The 17,121-nt window shown below is 44.6% G+C and overlaps 1 protein-coding gene across 1 annotated transcript; it reads left to right on the top strand.

The window, feature by feature from the left end:
- Positions 1-895: 895 nt before the first annotated feature.
- Positions 896-15,302, top strand: nat8l (N-acetyltransferase 8-like). Its single transcript, XM_029454978.1, has 3 exons — positions 896-1,345; positions 2,634-2,798; positions 12,489-15,302. The coding sequence occupies exons 1-3, from the start codon at positions 1,042-1,044 to the stop codon at positions 12,854-12,856; spliced, it is 837 nt and encodes a 278-aa protein (XP_029310838.1). The 5' UTR covers positions 896-1,041; the 3' UTR covers positions 12,857-15,302.
- Positions 15,303-17,121: the final 1,819 nt, after the last annotated feature.

Raw genomic sequence — 17,121 nt, 5'->3', positions numbered from 1 at the left:
ATGTACGGTGCAAGTCGCCGACAGATGGGCAAATGGGAGGTTTCAGATGCGCAGAAAGGCGCGATATAATCTCCATGTTAAGACTGTTGCATGGCAGGAGCAGGATGACAAAGCGGAGGGAAGCCGTGGAGGAATCACTGCAGTGCAGCAGAGCTGTCAGTCAACAGGCAGAGGAGGCTGCACTCAGACATTAGAGCGACTACCAGCTGAATTTAAGCCTTTATAGTGTCATTTTAATGCCGATTCATATCAGGGTATACATCTTGACGCCTGACATAAAGTTGTTTTCCCACCATGTCATTGTAATAGTAGCATATTTATCTGCGCAACAACAGAATGTCTACAGATGTAATGCACCGAGGAGCTCAGAGTCCAAGGCAACAAGCGAACTATGTTCACCTCTAATTGAATTAAAAACCTCCTTTATAAATTATTATAATTCCAATTTTAATGATACCTAAGCTGCAGTCGCCCTGTTATAGGATTTCCTCCTGTTTGACGCATCGCCCCCGCTTTACCTTGCGCCTTTGTGCTGCGTATCGCATCCTTTATGGCCATCTCAAAAAAATGAAAACCCCGAGGATCCTCCTCATTGAAAGACACTATGAAGACAATTCTGTTCAGAAACAACCTCTCTACACAATCTCACCATCCCACCCCCTTCTCATGGGCTCACATCTTTAAAGCACGCACTTCGCCGGCACACAGAAGCCTGTTCAGATGCAGAGATAGCGACTGTGTGTGCCTCTCCCTCCTCCCTCTGCGTTTAACGGCGCACCACATCCACCAATCTGTGCGGCGAGAGGATCACCCCAACCCCTGAACCTGAATCTACCCGCCCTGCCTGCTTATAAATACTGCTTGAATCATACCGGCAAGTCTTGGTCGTCAGAAAGGCTCAGGGTTGCAGCAGAACACCCCCCTTCGTCTTATCCCCTTCATCGTTTCTCTGTTTTTTAAGAAAATCTCACGCATCATCCATTTTCACTCTCATTCTTCCCCCTTTTTTCCGAACTGTAGTTTGTTTTTGCTGCCAGTTGCATGCATTTTTCGTCTCCCAAAATGGTTTGCGAGACTAAAATTGTTGCGGACGAACACGATGCTATACCTGGGACCAAAAAAGAGTCGATCATGTGGAGCTCTCCACCGTCCAGCGCGGCTCTGAACCCCGCCGAGGCAAAGGATGTGAGGAAAGATGCGGTTTTTATCCGCGAGTTCGAGTGCGGGGATCAGGAGGAGGTGCGGCGCATCTTTTACGAGGGTATTATGGAGAGGATACCCAATACGGCGTTTAGGGGGCTCAGGCAGCAGCCCAAGACCCAGTTTTTATATGCTCTTCTGACAGGTAAGTACCCCCACTGCCTTGCATCGTGCATCCTACACCGGCTTAGCTTTCAGATCCACTTTTCTAACGCTATAGGAAACTTAACTTTAACATGAATTAGATGTATTTATATGTATATACATATATATATATAAGCTCACATCACAATGTTGAATAATATCTCTGTTGCGCTTTCTTTTGATGTTTGTATACTAATGTTATTAATATGAGGAACTTGTCTTAAATCTAACGTTTCTCTGCACTATATGGCCCAGTAGGCGATGTACAGTTACAAATCTGTTGCAGCATCACAGTGTGCCGACGCGGCTCTTTCCGCCGGCACTCACCGGCATGTTGCTCATCATGCAACAAAAGGCATGGCCAGGCGCATGGTGCACGTGTGTTACCGGCGGCCCCGCTGATTATGTGTGATGACATGCCGGTGCCGTGAATGAATGAGTGAATGAATTTGAGGATTGGCCCACGGGGTGCGCGCACGTACCCAAAAAAGCACTTCCCCCGCGCACCCCAACACACTCATTAAAATCCCCCGCGGCGCGCACACGCCTCCCCGCCTCTGCGCCAGTCATGCACTGATCACGTTTGGCTTTTGTTGATGTTGCCAGCGCAGATTAAAGCCTCATGTATCGTGACCGGTGCCGTACGTCAAAATCAAACGAGCTGTTTATTCTTTTTTTAAATGGCACTAAAAAGTAAAGTGCTGTGTTTATTTGGTGTTAATTAGACTGCAAGGCATGACACATGAGAAATCTCCCAAACTAATTATATTTGTGCAGTCTCAATGAGTCTTGATAGTTATAATATTCCGTAGCACTTCCCTCTACATGTTTGACACCACGCTGGAGTAAAATAACTACTAGTTATTGCATGCCACGCAACATGCTATGCAGCATCCAGCCTGCTTGTTTGTGTTTCACCGTGCGCCCCCCAGCGTTACATCCGACTAATTACTCCAGTGTGGACTGAACTGCTTTGATGAATTCAACACTAACATGCACTGAACGTTATACCCTGTCACATTTTGTGCTTCTGCTGCTACACTAATGTGCCTTACTTCACAGTTTGATGGAAGTTACTTTGCCGCATTGTGTCAAACTAATCCCAATCTCTCTTTATGAAAAAAATGTTCATATAGAATTTGATGTTTCACTTTATTGATGCTTACCAATGTCATATTGCCTCTGCTCTTTTACTTCTTGTGTCTGTGTGGGGTCATATTCTGCCAAAATCAAACATGTGATTCTCTTTTCTGACAGGTTTCGTTTATTTTTCTTCCATTTCTCCATAGTAATGTGCTTTTTCGTGACCAAATCCGTCACGCTGACCTGCTGTGCGCCCCTCATTCTCATGGGTGCGCGCTACTTCTACAGCAGGAAAGTTATCCACAGTTATCTGGACTGTGCTCTGCACACGGACATGGCTGACATAGAGGCTTATTACATGACACCCACAGGTAAGACGAGGGAGAAACGTCACTGTCCTCACTGTAGTGTGACTAATAATGAGTTAAATACACATTGTCTGGTTTGTCAGTCGGCAATGCTCCACCACCAGTGTTGATTTTAAAGAGGAATTATGATAAAGATAAGGTACAAAAACACTACTTAAAAAAAGTTAGGGCCTGTAATGTTGATGCAGCTGGAAGGATAAAAGACAAACCCCCCCTGGAATAACTACACGTAAGGCAGTGTGACTGAGAGTCTTCAGGCAGGGAGCTCATCAAATATGCAGCTCCTCTCTCTGCCTTCCTTCTCCTCCACTCGTCTTTCCCACCCCTCCTCCCCGTCTCTTTCTCCACTCCTTCCCCCACTTGCTTCCTCTCTGAGCTCCACTTGGTCACGGGCTGTGAGGGCGGGGCGCGAGGGGGGGCGGGGGGGCTATTGATCGCATGGAGGAAACTGCTGATACACTTTCTGCAGTACGCTCGGTGTCGGCAGGCCTCATTTCCTCCACTAAAGCTTCTAATTGGAAAAACCAATCCACCTCGAGTGTCATCTCCAACTCTTCATTCTCTGCAGGGGTCGAGTTTTGGGTGCGAGCGATGGCTAACCACAAGCACGTGACACACTGCGCTGTAACTTCTTGGACACGTTTATCCCTTGTTAACCCAAGCCACGTGGTCAATATAAAAAGCAGGTGTTAGTTAAGCCAGTCAATTGCCCCCCCCATTGTCTCTTTCTCTCTGACATTGTGCCCTCTGGCCTGGTAATCCACTGCATACACAATTGCAATTTAGCATTCCCATTATTGCCGCAGGGCCGAGATGGTTTAGAGGGATTCAGGCACCACTGCTCTTGGACAATGCTAATGATTATATCCATGCAAAATGAAAGGGCCCAGAGGGACGGACACCTGGGCACCGACATGCAGTCCCGCTGGAGAGGCACCTCTCACGTCACCGTCGTTTGTTGTCGTGTGTGTACAGGATGGCACGTAACACGTAGGAGTGTGTGATTATGTACGGAATGCAACACTTAAAAAGGACCTGAAAACGAATTTCCTCCATCTGCTTCTTGTTTTGAGCAATTGGGGGCCCCCACACGAACAAACTGTTACACGACAATTAGAGCACTTTTGGTTATTTTACTTCTTTTTTTTCTCTCTGTGCTCTTCTCACAGGTTTAAAGTGGGCGGGGAAAGGTGATCGCAACAATCGGATCACGGTTGTGGGGTTGTTTACGCATGTTTGATAACTAAATCGCTCAAATCAAACCGAGCTACGTTTGGGAAATTTTGACTGCAGCTCTTAATAATTAACACCAAAAGGACTTTTTCCCCAAAACATTAACTTTTCTTTGCTTATTTGTCATGAATATTTAATATTTAAACCAATCTTTCATGGCAGTTAAGAGTAACCAAGAGTAATCCTGTCGTCTGTTAGCTTGCTAGCGGTAGGAAAAGACTGATTCAAAGGAAACGTCTGAGCGTAGGGAAGAGAATCAGTCTCATATTGTCCTTGATAGGACCAGACATTAAGGGATACTAGTACTCGGCAACCAAAAAACAGTCACTCTGTGTGATTTGGCTTCGCAAACTAGCTTCCATCACACCGAGCAGCTAACTTAGCTATCCAGCAGAGTTGGAAATTGACTTGAAATTGAACATATTGAGGACAAAACAGCATAACAGTCACATAAATGACCGGGAAATGTCTATTCAAGGTGTGTGTGTGTGTGTGTGAGGATATGAAAGGGAACATTTAAGAGTCTGTATATGACAAAGGTTTTGCATGGAGGCAACATAAGGACCGTGTGTATGATGTTTATTAACTGAGATGTCCTGGTGTGGTCGATACATCAGAGCATCATATAATATGAATGATGTCAACGCTACTTTATATGCAGAGAACGAGAGATTTAAAGAAAGGGAAGGAGGGAGAACAGTAGAGGATACTTTTAGCATTCCCTTAGTTCATTTTTTTTGACAATTAGGCGAAAATGTGAATTGAATAAAGTGTAATAAGTGGACACTGGAAGACAGACGAGCTGACTGGAGCTGCGTATCCCTGTACACATGGAACGATCGATACTCTTATCTCCTCTGTGTGTGTGTTGTGATCACTCACTCTGCTGCCACTTAAGGCCAGCTGTCACCTATTTCATTTGCCACATAATAAAGTGTGTGTGGTTGTATGTGTGTGTGTGTGTGTGTAGACAGAGGGGCTGTAAAGCAAATTGAAGGAACAACGGCTAGGAGTAAAAGATTAAGACGTTTGTTTCCTTACACATATTGAATTTCATTTTTCAATTCATTTCTTTAAGTCCATTCTTCACATTCAACAGGTCAATGAGAGCTGGGCAAATTCAAACTGATGCAATTAAAATAGGACTGCTGGCGCAAAGCCCTCTTTCCATCCATCTTGCTCTGTCCATCCTTGGGCGCGATAAACCAATAATGACTCAATCTGGCAGTCAATATGTCCCCCACTGATGTGTTAACAACTACAGTGCTTTGGCTGAAAGAAACTGTTCATGAAGATAAAATACTTTAATCAGCTGAAAGTATGTTTCTCATGTCATTGAACGTATTTATCTCCAAGCCTTTATTCCTTATTCTCGTACTACTTTCAGCTAATCTCTTGGTACGCCTGCACACGGCAGTACACACTAATCCACGCGCTGTGTTATCAGATAAACAGGTGTATGAATCAGACAAGATCTGCAAGTTCCCTCAAAGTCACACTGAAGCCGGTAAAAAGTCTTGTGTTTCTCGAGCCATCCAGAGATTTAGTAAGCAGCTGAAATATTTAAGTCCACCTCTGGTGCGCACACTTCCGAGCGACAAACATCGGCTCTGTGAATGTGATTGCTTATGGCACCTTTACGGTTGTGTTCACTTGCACCAGCGTTTCTCGATGCATCACGGGCCCGGTTCATCTCAGCACCTCTCTCACATCAAGTGTTGTTCGCTCCTCTCGTAGGAAATGCATGTCGGGAGTTACGGCTACCATTACTACGACTCTCTATCACTTGATCCCAGGTTCCCCCTCGCTTCAAGCAGTAGGCGGACAACATACATCCCTCCCTCGCGCTCTTTACTCGCTACAGGTCACTCTGGAGCAGTGATATAATGAGGGCGACACTAGACACTGAGCCAAATCCTCCCTGGCTGGAAGTGATACCCACTCAGTAATACTGGCTGTTTAACGAGGCGTCATGGCTACTGCAGGGTCTCATCAATGCGGGCGACATTATAAAAACCTGCAGGTCAGTCTCATTGTGGCTGTGCGGTGTGTGTGTGTGTGTGTGTGTGTATTCCTCCACTGGTACCTGCTGTGCTTATTTTAGCTCTGAACGACAGACAGGAAGAGAGAGGGGGGGGGAGGAGAGAGAGGGAAAATGTGTGTAGGGAGGGAAAGAGATGAGTGTTAGATAGAAAACGGGGACATCCAAGGGAAGGGGTGTGCTCCTCAACAATATGATGCATTTGTTGTGTGTGCGAGAAAGCAAGATAAATAAACAGTTTGCTGGTTATCACACAGACAGAGGGGGCTCCGGGGTTTATTCCTGACTCCTCAGCACCTCAGATTAATAAGGCATCCATCTCTCTATCCTTCTCTCTCCCTGCCTCTTTTTGTGGTTTGAGCCACAGCCTTTTCTTTCTCCCTCCCACCTGTATCGCTCCTCCTCCTCCTCCTCCTCCTCTCTATTTCTCATCTACGCTGAAGGTGCAGAGGAGGTGCTGCAGTGGCCAACTGGGTTATCCATCATCTTGGCACAGAGGAAGTGATGTTTCCTCCCAGCCAAGGAAACAGCTTTCAGTCCCTTTCAAATGTAATATGCTATTCATTCGTACATGTTTCAGTGGCAGGCAGTGGACATTACGTGCACTACTCCTTTTTACGCTGTAGGAACAATTACATTCAGTTACACCCTCTTGTCTTTACACTACATATGAAGCTACAGCCAGTTAGAAAGAATATATTCCTTTAACCATGACTCATAGATAGCGACAATAGATCCAAGCAGAATCAATATTCCCTGATGTTGATCTACATGATTCTAGATGATCACCACTCCAAAACTCCAGCCTGTCACAGTGTTAGCCATGTTGTCCTTTACGCCACTGACTCGGCTGTTTTCGGCCGGTCCACACTCAGAAACGGGAGAACTCACCAGCCCATTACTTTAGCTGTACGCTGCAAGTACACGAACACGTGTCTCTCTCTCTCTCGTCTATTCAGCGTTTTGAAGAAGTGGAGCCGATCATTAATAATGCATTGAAGTCTCACTACCCTCTGCCTTTGTTTCACATTCTGCTTGAATCAATACCGAAAGACACTCATCGCAAAGAGTAGATGACGTGTCAACAGCAGCTTCATTTATCGCAGCCTTTTCTCCCTACCTTGAGTCTCTGGTGACCGATAACAGCGCTTGATTGCGGACAATTGCCAATTTTAAAGCAGGTTATCGATACGTGTGGGACTACTTGAGTGCTCTATAGATTCAAAGTGATTTCTGTTGAGTTGAGCCAAACCAGCTTGATCTTGATCTTGAGCAGGAACCGTATAGGTCTCCATGAAATGGGTTCAAGTCACATTTTGCATGTTGGTGTGAAGCTCGAAGGCGCTCAGCAGTAGCAGCAGCAGCAGCAGCAGCAGCCATGTGAACAATGGCATGCACACAGTAAAGTGTAGCATGTGTGTAAAATGTGGACATGTACTTGCACGCTTGCATACAAACAAACAATATGCGTGGGCGCGTTGATGGGCAGGAAGGCAGTAAAAGCAACAGTAAAGGGATAATGAGTTCCTCCTAGCTAATGGGTGTGTAGCAGGGAAAGGTGCACGCGGACTGAGTTAAGTGTGACAACACAGTTCAATGCGTCACTCCCCTTTGACCATTAGATGTAGCCTAAAGGTCAAGTTGTTGGGAAAGACTTAACACACATGAATTGTTCATTATCTGTACTTGCACTGTTGTGTGTTTGGGTACACATCTGGAAAGTGTGCCATGCGTTTGACGGTCACCTCCCCTCGCCCTCGTTTGTCCGTGACGGAGGGAGAAACTGCTGATGCGTAGCTTACACATGACAGGCTAATCCATACTCCCAGCATGCACTATGACCGGAGAAGGAGGGTGTGTCTGCGTTGTATAGGACCAAGGAAAATCCCCTTCAAAAGCATCTTAAGCGTTTCACCGATAAAACGATATAAAGTCAAAATAACCTGAATGTGTGTCTTTCTCTTGCAGCAGCAGATCCTTGTACACTCTTAACTAACCTGTGTACACGCTCTAGTTAAAGCAGTCATGGATATTATTAAAAGAAATATCAGTATGACAAACTAAATGCCATAAAAAGCCACAACATGCGTGTCTCTTTAGCGAAAATGAGGGCAAAATTGATTGTTTGTATAGAAAGTGGTGCTTAACACAGTCGCATATATTGCACCACATGTATACTACGGAGAAATATCAACACTAGCAGCAATGCCTACTCGCCATTTAACGCCTAGCAGGGTCAGATTAATCATGCAGTGACGCAACAGTTTCGACTCAGAGGCACTACTGAGACATAAATCACCGGTGCTTAACGAGTCCCACAGCAAGGACACACACATGCTGCGGAGACGCATTAAACAACACGTACAAATAACTGTAAATTCACCGTTTAATTATTAAAACACAAAGCAAATAGACACAAAAACAAAGAGGTTAGAGTCAAGCAACTTTGGCTTATACCCACAGAGAAGTGAACTAGGGCACAGCGAGGCGTCGTCTAGACTGAACGCTTATGGAGTGAATTATCCCTCTTGGTTTCATGAAACACCACCAAAACTATTCCTGTGTGCGCACCATTTCTTTCTTTCTTTATTATATAGGGCTCATATCACAACACTCCCACACAGATGCACGGAGGCATATTAATTATCTAAAGTAGTTAAAGAAATGAGATTTGTCGCATTAAGAATACAGTAATCATTTTGTGCGTGCGTGAGAATGGTTATGAATGATTTCCAGAGCTCGTCGTCGCTCTGCCTTGATTTATTTCCTGACTTGAGATCATCTGTATTCTTCAGGTCCCCTCCCCCTATGTAATAATGGTAGATTTTCTGTCCTCCCTCCCCCGTCGTGTTTGTATGCCCTAGCAGCAATAATGGATCCTTTCAGGCTCATCGCTATTACTGTTAACACAGATGCCTCCCTCCTCCTCCTCTGCTCACTCACTCTTTCTTTCACAGCGGACACATGAATGACTTCTTCTTCTTCTTCTTCTTCTTCTTCTTCGTTGTCCATCTTTCCTCTCGTTTTATACCTCCTTTTTTCTGAGTGAGAAAGCTCATTCATACGACCTTCCAGCCTCAGTTACACACACACGTTTTAACACTATATTAAGCTCCACTCCTCAGCAATGAGCTGCTGTGTTGGAGCAACAGGGGGCTTAGTGACTTGCTCGAAAGCACAACAGGAAAAAGCCTTTTGGGGAAAACAGTTTCTTATTCATTCGCTCTCTCTCCAATCAATCTGGCGGCACGAAGAACTAAGAGGCTTCTCCCTCGTGACCAGAACAGATGGAGGTAGAAAGATATACAAGGTAGATACACAACGGTCCTGATCATCCCACTCTGCGCTTGTAAGAGTAAGAGAGAGGCTTTATGATGGTTGTTGAGGGAAACAAGAGAGGGTCACTCCTTCCCTTTCCTTCCATTCTCCAAGTCAGTCTGGGGATCCCAAATGGCGACCCAATACACATGCAGCAGTGTGCTTCAAAGCCGTGCAGTTTAATAAGCAGTGTCAGATTCAGCAGATGTGATGCTCCTTGAGCAGTGAGGTCAGAGGTCAACATACCCTGCTCGGCAGAGACAGAGGGGCAAGGGGAGATGTAGTCTTTTTTCGTAGTTCATTGTCACAGTGTTAAGTAATACACACAGTCTGATAGGCAGAGGGGTGCTTGGTGTGCTGTCCTCATTCCTGGCACAGGCTCAGTTCAGACAGATGGTCAGGAGGGCTTTATGCAACCCCCCCCCCCCTTCTTACGCCAACACGTGCACGATCATAATAATGCCGCCACGGGAGTTGACATTGCAGCATTATCATCTGCCTATAATGAAACATCATTCCACAGTATTAGTGAAGGCCGCGAAACACTTAACCACTTACAACTTTGTAAAGCCGTACCGGCAATCTCTTATTAAAAAGTCATCCATAAAAGCTCCACATTTTTAACTACACACTTTGTCAGCCCCCAAATGGCAGCTGACTGATTGATTGCCCTTTTTGTAAAGGGTGAAGGACTTTTATGAAATGCAGTAAAGTGCACAGTCATCTGATGTGTGTCTCTTACACATTTTCCAACAGATTCTATGACGGCGTATTAGAGCCATTGTAGGTAGAACATTATTTGTTTATTTTTAAATCAGGAGCCAGCGGAGCGGGGTCTTGTTCCAAGAGAAAACTCGGCATTTACAATACAAGAAATGGATATTCTCTGAAATGAAAGTGTGGTGTGATGTGGTGGATCCAACCTTGCAAAGGGAAGCTTGGTTCTTCTTGTAAACGTATCACTTTAATCTCGTTTACACCTACAGCGGCCCTAATGTGCCGTCGTAAGTTTCTCCATACCTGACACACAAGTTACATTTAGCCAGACAGGGTGAATCTTTAAAGTCTCAACTAGGGTAACAGGATGCTCTTACGTGTGGTTTTCAAGGAGCTATGAATCTTCCCGCATGTAATTCAAAATCCCGACTCCCTAAAGAGATTAGTGAAACACTGGTAGCAGACAGTCTCCCAGTGATGCCATGCCCCTGTCTAGCTATCAGGGTGGGGAGCACTTGGGTTTTCCTGTCAACGCAGCAACCTACATATGACAGTTGTTTGATTCAGTAACAGAGGCCTCCGGATCAGCTTACCATAGGCCTGCAGGGGCATCAAATCCCTCTTTACACACGGGACTCCAGCAGCAAGCATGATGTTAATGTCACCGCCTTTGGAGTGCGTGTGGATTCGTGTGTGTGTGTGTGTGTGTGTGTGTAAAGAGTGGGAGATTGAGCAGGAATAAAAGAGAGAGAGTTATCTGTAGACGCAAGGAAGAGAGAGTAAGGATGATAATTAGTATTCAGAGCTCACGGACGGACGCATATTTTTACAGAAATCTCAGATTTTCTTTAACTACAACAAACAGATGGCATTTTAGTACTAAACCAATGCCGACACATGCCGTGAGCACTGCTGACATCGATGGAGACACGGTTTGAACACGATTGCATGATAAAAAACAGGAGGTTAAAAGGGTAATTTTCCTCGGAAGAATAGATCGTGAAAAGGAAATGAATCAAAGGCATGAAACCGAAGCGCGATGCTACTTTCTTTGAATTAACTGCCTGATTAAGATTCAAAGTGGAATGATTTCAAAAGGAACATGTTAGCCTGGTATTTAACACCCTGTGAACCAGTGATTCTCCCAGGGTAATGTGGGGGATTATGAGTTACAAAGAGATTTCAAGCTTTGAAGCTAAACGTAAAACAAATGCAGACGTTTCCACCGCAGCTGATGACACAGCCGACAAGAGAAGTCTCAAGTATTACCACTGAAATGGCGAAAAGAAAAAAGGATTCACGAGCATAATTACTCTGTGTCAAAGTGTGCAGCTTGTGCAGCACGGATATAAAATCAATATTAGAAAACGGGTTGATATTCAAGCTCTTAGCAGTACTCTGGTGGAGGAGCATTGTCTGCTGACACGTTTATCTGCATCAGTCTAACCTTGTTTGTCTTGTCTGTATATGTGTTAGTGTTTTTTATCTGTCTGTCTGTCACCAGTGTCTGTTTGGGTGTCTGATACATCAACTCTGGTATACAGCAAGTCCCTACACAGCATGAGCTTCTGTAAAAATGCCAGTGTTATTCTTCCTCCCATAACGTGTCTGTCTCTGTCCTGTGAGATCAGTGTCTCTGCTCCACTACACTGTGAGTCCTAAGTGACCGCTCCGTCATGCCTTTTAATCAGCAGCGTCTCACCGAGTGGCTGATGCCATTAAGCTCCGGTCAGACACTGGGTCCCTGCCCTCCTCATTCATCTTCTCCCTGCATCCCTTCTTCTATTCTCCCTCCTCTCAGAGCATTTAAGCCATTAGCACATGATGCTGCTAATGGAGAAACATTAGAAGTTCATCTTGATTTGGAGTTTCTGGTTCCTTGTCCTTCCGATTATTCCTTCCATACATCCGCCATGATGCATGTTTTCTGTGTAATTTGTGTCCCATTCTGTAAGAGCGTGAAGTTCTTTCCAGCAAGCGGCAACATATCTGTCAGATATTTGAAATATGGTCTCCAGCTTCACAGTTTATTGGAGCAGTGTGAGGCTCTCTTCCCTTTATTACCTCCACATGAGACATCTTTTTCATTGATCTTAAAAAGACTGACAAGCTTTAGGCCGTTCTTTACCTTGAAATCTTAAAGGAATAGTTTGACATTTTGGGAGATATGCCTATTCGCTCTCTTGCTTAAAGTTCTTATCTACTGCATGGTTTGACTGGACTCACTTCTGGTACCAGGTCCTTTTCCCAATGCAGATAGTACCCCCCCCTCAGTGCAGGCGGGATACGTCATAACTCTGCAATATTTCCCAAGATGTTGAACTATTCCTCTAAGTGTTTATCGACCTAATTTAATCAAACGTATTGTCTCTTGTTTCTGCCAGGCTCCTGTTTCTGGGTGGCATTGCTCGACGGACGAGTGGTGGGGATCGTGGCGGCGCAAGGCCGCGAGGATGACAACTCGGTGGAGCTGCGGCGCATGTCGGTGGACTCTCGTTACCGCGGCAAAGGCATCGCAAAGGCACTGGGTCGTCGTGTTCTGGAGTTCGCCGTGCGCAACAACTACGCTGCTGTGGTCCTCGGCACGACGGCTGTAAAGTTGGCCGCCCACAAGCTGTACGAGTCACTGGGCTTCCGCCGAACGGGCCAGAGCGAGGACTACAGGCTCCCCGGGATGAGCCGCACGCCGCTGGAGAGGCTCTTCTTCCAGATTCGCTACAGCCGCTACCGCCTGCAGCTCCGTGAGGAGTGAGAAGTTACAGGGAGAGGGAGAGAGAGATGGAGAGGGGAGATGGAGAAAGACAGGGACAGAGAGAGAGAGAGAGAGAGAGAGAGAGAGCAACGACCCTCCTCCACCCGAGAGCCCCGACCGCATCCTCTCCTCTGACAGCTTTTATTTATTTTGTGTCATTAGAGATAACTTCGAATACAACTTAACACTTCTACTATTTCACCTTTAAAGTCACTAACGTTTTCATTACTATTATGCTTTTGTTGCTGTTGTTTTTGTATTATACTTTTACATTTTAAATAAGAGTTTGTTTCTTTTCCTCTATTTTATTAAGCTATTTTTTGTACCTTTACCCCTCCCTTTTCACTGTGGGAGGAAAAAAAGGCTTTTATAGAAGACATCTAACTGGCACCCCAACTAGGCACCCTCCCCTGCCCCTTTGGTTTAAAGATCATGTGACTCTGATCAATACTCCCCTTCATTACTACTCCACAATGCCCTCTTTACCCTTCCCCCATTACCTCAAGCCCTCCCTTCCCTCCCACTTTCTCCCAACTTCCCCACAGACGGGTGAGGCGCACACGAGTGCAATGAGACATTTGCATTCTGTGTCATTGGGGGTGGACAGAGCAATGGATGGGTTGGGAGGGACAGACTTCCTCGAGAGCTAAACACACACAAAAAAAAGTGTTGGGGGGACCTTTGTGGTACACACTCTCTTTTACAAAATATCTTCAATGTTACATTTTGTGTGCGCACTGTGGACACCTGGCTTCCAGCCAGTCTCTCAAGACACCATATTGAAGCACAGCGAGAGTGTGTTACTGACCCCCACAGTGAGAGGAAAGGATGACAGGATGGTTGCCGGAATATGCACTGTGCATCCAACGCAGTGCATCTTCCTCACACACCCCTCCTCTTCATTCTCCTCACTGAATATTTTTGATTGGATCTCGCCTTTCTATTGTTTTTATTAATCACTGCTTTCCTCACTGGAGCTGTGGAGAGGGTCTCTGATTGGTTGAGGTGACGGGAGGGAGGAACAGATCCCATGATACAATATAGCTGCATGAACGAGCTTGTGTGTGTGTATGTAAGTGTGATTGTTGAGCGTATGCAACTGTGTGTGTGTGTGTGTGTGTGTGTGTGTGTGTGTGTGATGAGGCTATGGTTAGACATTACACCATGCCTAAACAGTGTATGATGATTAACCAATTAATTTCTTTGCGTGAACAGACACGCACCTTTCTTGCTATGAGTCAAGTGTTATCTAAGTAAACAACTACTTTCTATGTGTACTTATAAATTGTTTACTGATTGAAGAAAGATTCTAACATTTTGAATATGTTTAGTATTTAACTGATAATTAGTAATTTTATAACACATATTACCACGTTGTAATATGCAAATTCTACCGTCAAAACTACGACAATTACAAAGTAGGAGCAGACTACACTCCACAGACTTAATCCAGGTTATTGGGGAACAACTTGGGTAAGACATGACTTCTAGCAATACTTGCAGATCTGCAGTATATAACTGAGCACAAACAGCAAGTAGTTATTGAAACCAATATATTGGCATCCCCACTTCCCCATGTATTTATATTGTGTATACAGTTAAACAACTCATGTAGCGAACAAACGTCAAAGTTTCTCCTATAACACCTGTAACCCTCTCTTATCCTCTGACCATAACAACCAGCAGTAGATTCAGCCATCCACAATTCTGAGCCTAAGTTATGTCGTCGTACACATTTGTAAAAAGTAAAAATATAAAGCAAAATGCAACAAAAAAAATCACATAAGATGAAAAAAAAAGAAAGAAAAAAATTGAATACAAATGTAATCGTCATGAAGTTAGCAATGGCCCTCCTTGCCTTGACCCCCCCTCCCCCCCACCACCACCCAAACTCTCCCGAGCTACCATTCATGAATCTGTCTGCAACCCTGGGCTAGACCCCACACCTTCCATTTGAACCCTCCACTGACCTTTGACCTTCCCTGTCCCAGGCCCGTTTCCCGCCCACCTCTGCATGCGCCACAGAGCCTTGCTGCACTGCTTTTATTACTCCATTTGAAGCTTGTTGGACCAACCCTAGACCCCGCCCCCCCCCCCCTACTCTGATGTCATCCAGGAAGTGTGACGCTCAGGCTGGTGCCAGGTTGCAAGTATGGTTGTATGAGTGTGGGTGTGATACAGAAGACACAGAAAGTGACAGAGAAAATGTGTGTGTGTGTGTGTGTGTGTGTGTGTGTGTGTGTGTGTGTGTTCAGATACACTCACCAACTACAGCACTGTCTGGATGACATCATGCCTGCCAGCCAACCAACTGTAGAATGCAAAAAGCAATGCAAGTGTGGCATGCCTCTGTACCCGGTGTGTGTGCGGTGCCTGCCCTGGAAAAGTGTAGAGAAAAAAAAATCAACAAATTTATATACGATATATAAATATAAATATATATATATAAAAAGAAAATAATCTTCTTTTTTTAAATGAACATATAAAAGAAATGTGTGTTTCTTTGTTTGGAAAAAAAAAAAAAGATAAGAAGAATTGTATCATTTGCATGAAATGTGTCTTTGAATGCAAAAATAACTTTTAGGGGAGAAACTCCTAGCACATGGCATACAGTGGAACCATACACCTGTCTTTTGTTTAATAACGATACCTTTTATTTGAAATGTTCTTAATTCTCTAGGAGTGAAATTAATACCAGCCACAAGCCAGTGCTCATAAATCTTTAGGAGACGTGTTGTCTAAAAGCCTTGCTAATTGTAAAAGCCGCTTTACATTCAGATTTATCCGTCACTGGCTGGAGGACAAAACAATGTAGTTTTCCTTTATTGATTCTTCTTCTATGAAACCAGCTTGTGGTAAGGGTACCCAAACACTTAGATCAATGGGCATTGAACGAATGATGAAAGAGATGTATTCCCATACAGTACAGTACGAAAAATCTTTCATCCACTAAGTTCTTTGCCGATCTTATCATGTGCAGATAAAGGAAACAGCAGGAGGCTGTGAGGGTCAAATGTTAAGACTTTGCTCTCTCTCGGTGGTAGCCGTTTCCTCAAACGCCACACCAAACCTCCTCCTGTCGGCTAAATGCTTGAAACGATACAGTACGTACCCGTTTCTTATGCATCTAACTTTAGATGCAACTTTCAACAATCCTTTTTAATAATACAATACGGCATGTATGTACATGCACAATCCCCACAAGGGACAAAAGTTGACCGTAGCTACTTGAAGCCATTGAGATGCTTCTGTATGTCAGGTCCCACGGTACTGAGGCTTCTTCCCCTTCCTTTGCTTTGTTTACGCCATGTGTTCAAGCCACATCTAGAGGAGGTTTAGGGACCGACGACTTCTTTGTCTTTTAATGAGAGCAAACGGAAGAGTGAAAACAAGGCACAAAAGCACTGAAAGCATCAAACTCTCCCCCAGTTTGCCTATCAGACTATAGAGCAGACAATAAACCATCTAAGTAACACCTGATACCACGGTTGTGAAACGTAGGTGTCAGCGGGGCTTTACGTTTCCTCACCGCAGAGACACATTCAGTGTCAAATAACTTGTCAGTTTGTCGCCGTGTTTAGATCCTTACTGTACGACTCAACCTGTTCTTTATAAGACTCGATGTCTGAGGGTTGAGAGTGAGGGGTGGGCTTTGCTGAGGCGGGAAAAAAAAACAACAACAACCTGTCGTCTGGATCTTGTGGAAGAATGTGAAGTCAATTCTGAACCATTTCTGCTGCTGCCAATCTCAGTTCTTTGCCTGATGAAATTTAAAAATACTCCATGTATTCATGATTATTCATACTGGTACATTACTGAACACAAGTAATATCATTCAAAAAGCCTTTGCCAAGGCCTTATGCACTGGAATCAAAACGCTGGAATTCAAATATCGTGTGGACTGCATGACTTAAGGTAGTAAAGGGATTTATGAATTGTAAAGAAGTGCACTGAACGCAATGCATTTATTTCTAGTCTGAGCAATGTCTGTTTCCTACTTCATGTGAACGCTATGCCCTGTGAAGTCTCACCTCCCATTTAAAACTGGTGACGCATACTTAATGTTAGAATGTAGTAATCCAACCGTATACAACTTCTAACTTTAGTTGCAAAACCAGAAACTCACACTTTTTCTTATTCTTTGGTTTTCTGTGATTTGTTTGAATGCGAGTGTGCTGTCCTTATTGGTCGAGGTTTGAGAAGGTATGCTGCATAAAGGCCTCTCCTGCTGGAGAAGGTTCCTTCCGTTTCGAGTGCTTTAGAAC

Source organism: Cottoperca gobio, chromosome 18 (genome assembly GCF_900634415.1).
Source record: "Cottoperca gobio chromosome 18, fCotGob3.1, whole genome shotgun sequence".
Classification (NCBI taxonomy): domain Eukaryota; kingdom Metazoa; phylum Chordata; class Actinopteri; order Perciformes; family Bovichtidae; genus Cottoperca; species Cottoperca gobio.
The sequence above is the reverse complement of the archived record's forward strand: the minus strand, read 5'-3'. Positions and strand labels throughout refer to the sequence as shown.

Coding starts and splice junctions, on each gene's coding strand:
- nat8l (XM_029454978.1), top strand. CDS start 1,042: ATGCATTTTTCGTCTCCCAAAATGGTTTGCGAGACTAAAATTGTTGCG. Junction 1,346..2,633: donor TTTATATGCTCTTCTGACAG/GTAAGTACCCCC, acceptor ATTTCTCCATAG/TAATGTGCTTTTTCGTGACC. Junction 2,799..12,488: donor TTATTACATGACACCCACAG/GTAAGACGAGGG, acceptor TGTTTCTGCCAG/GCTCCTGTTTCTGGGTGGCA.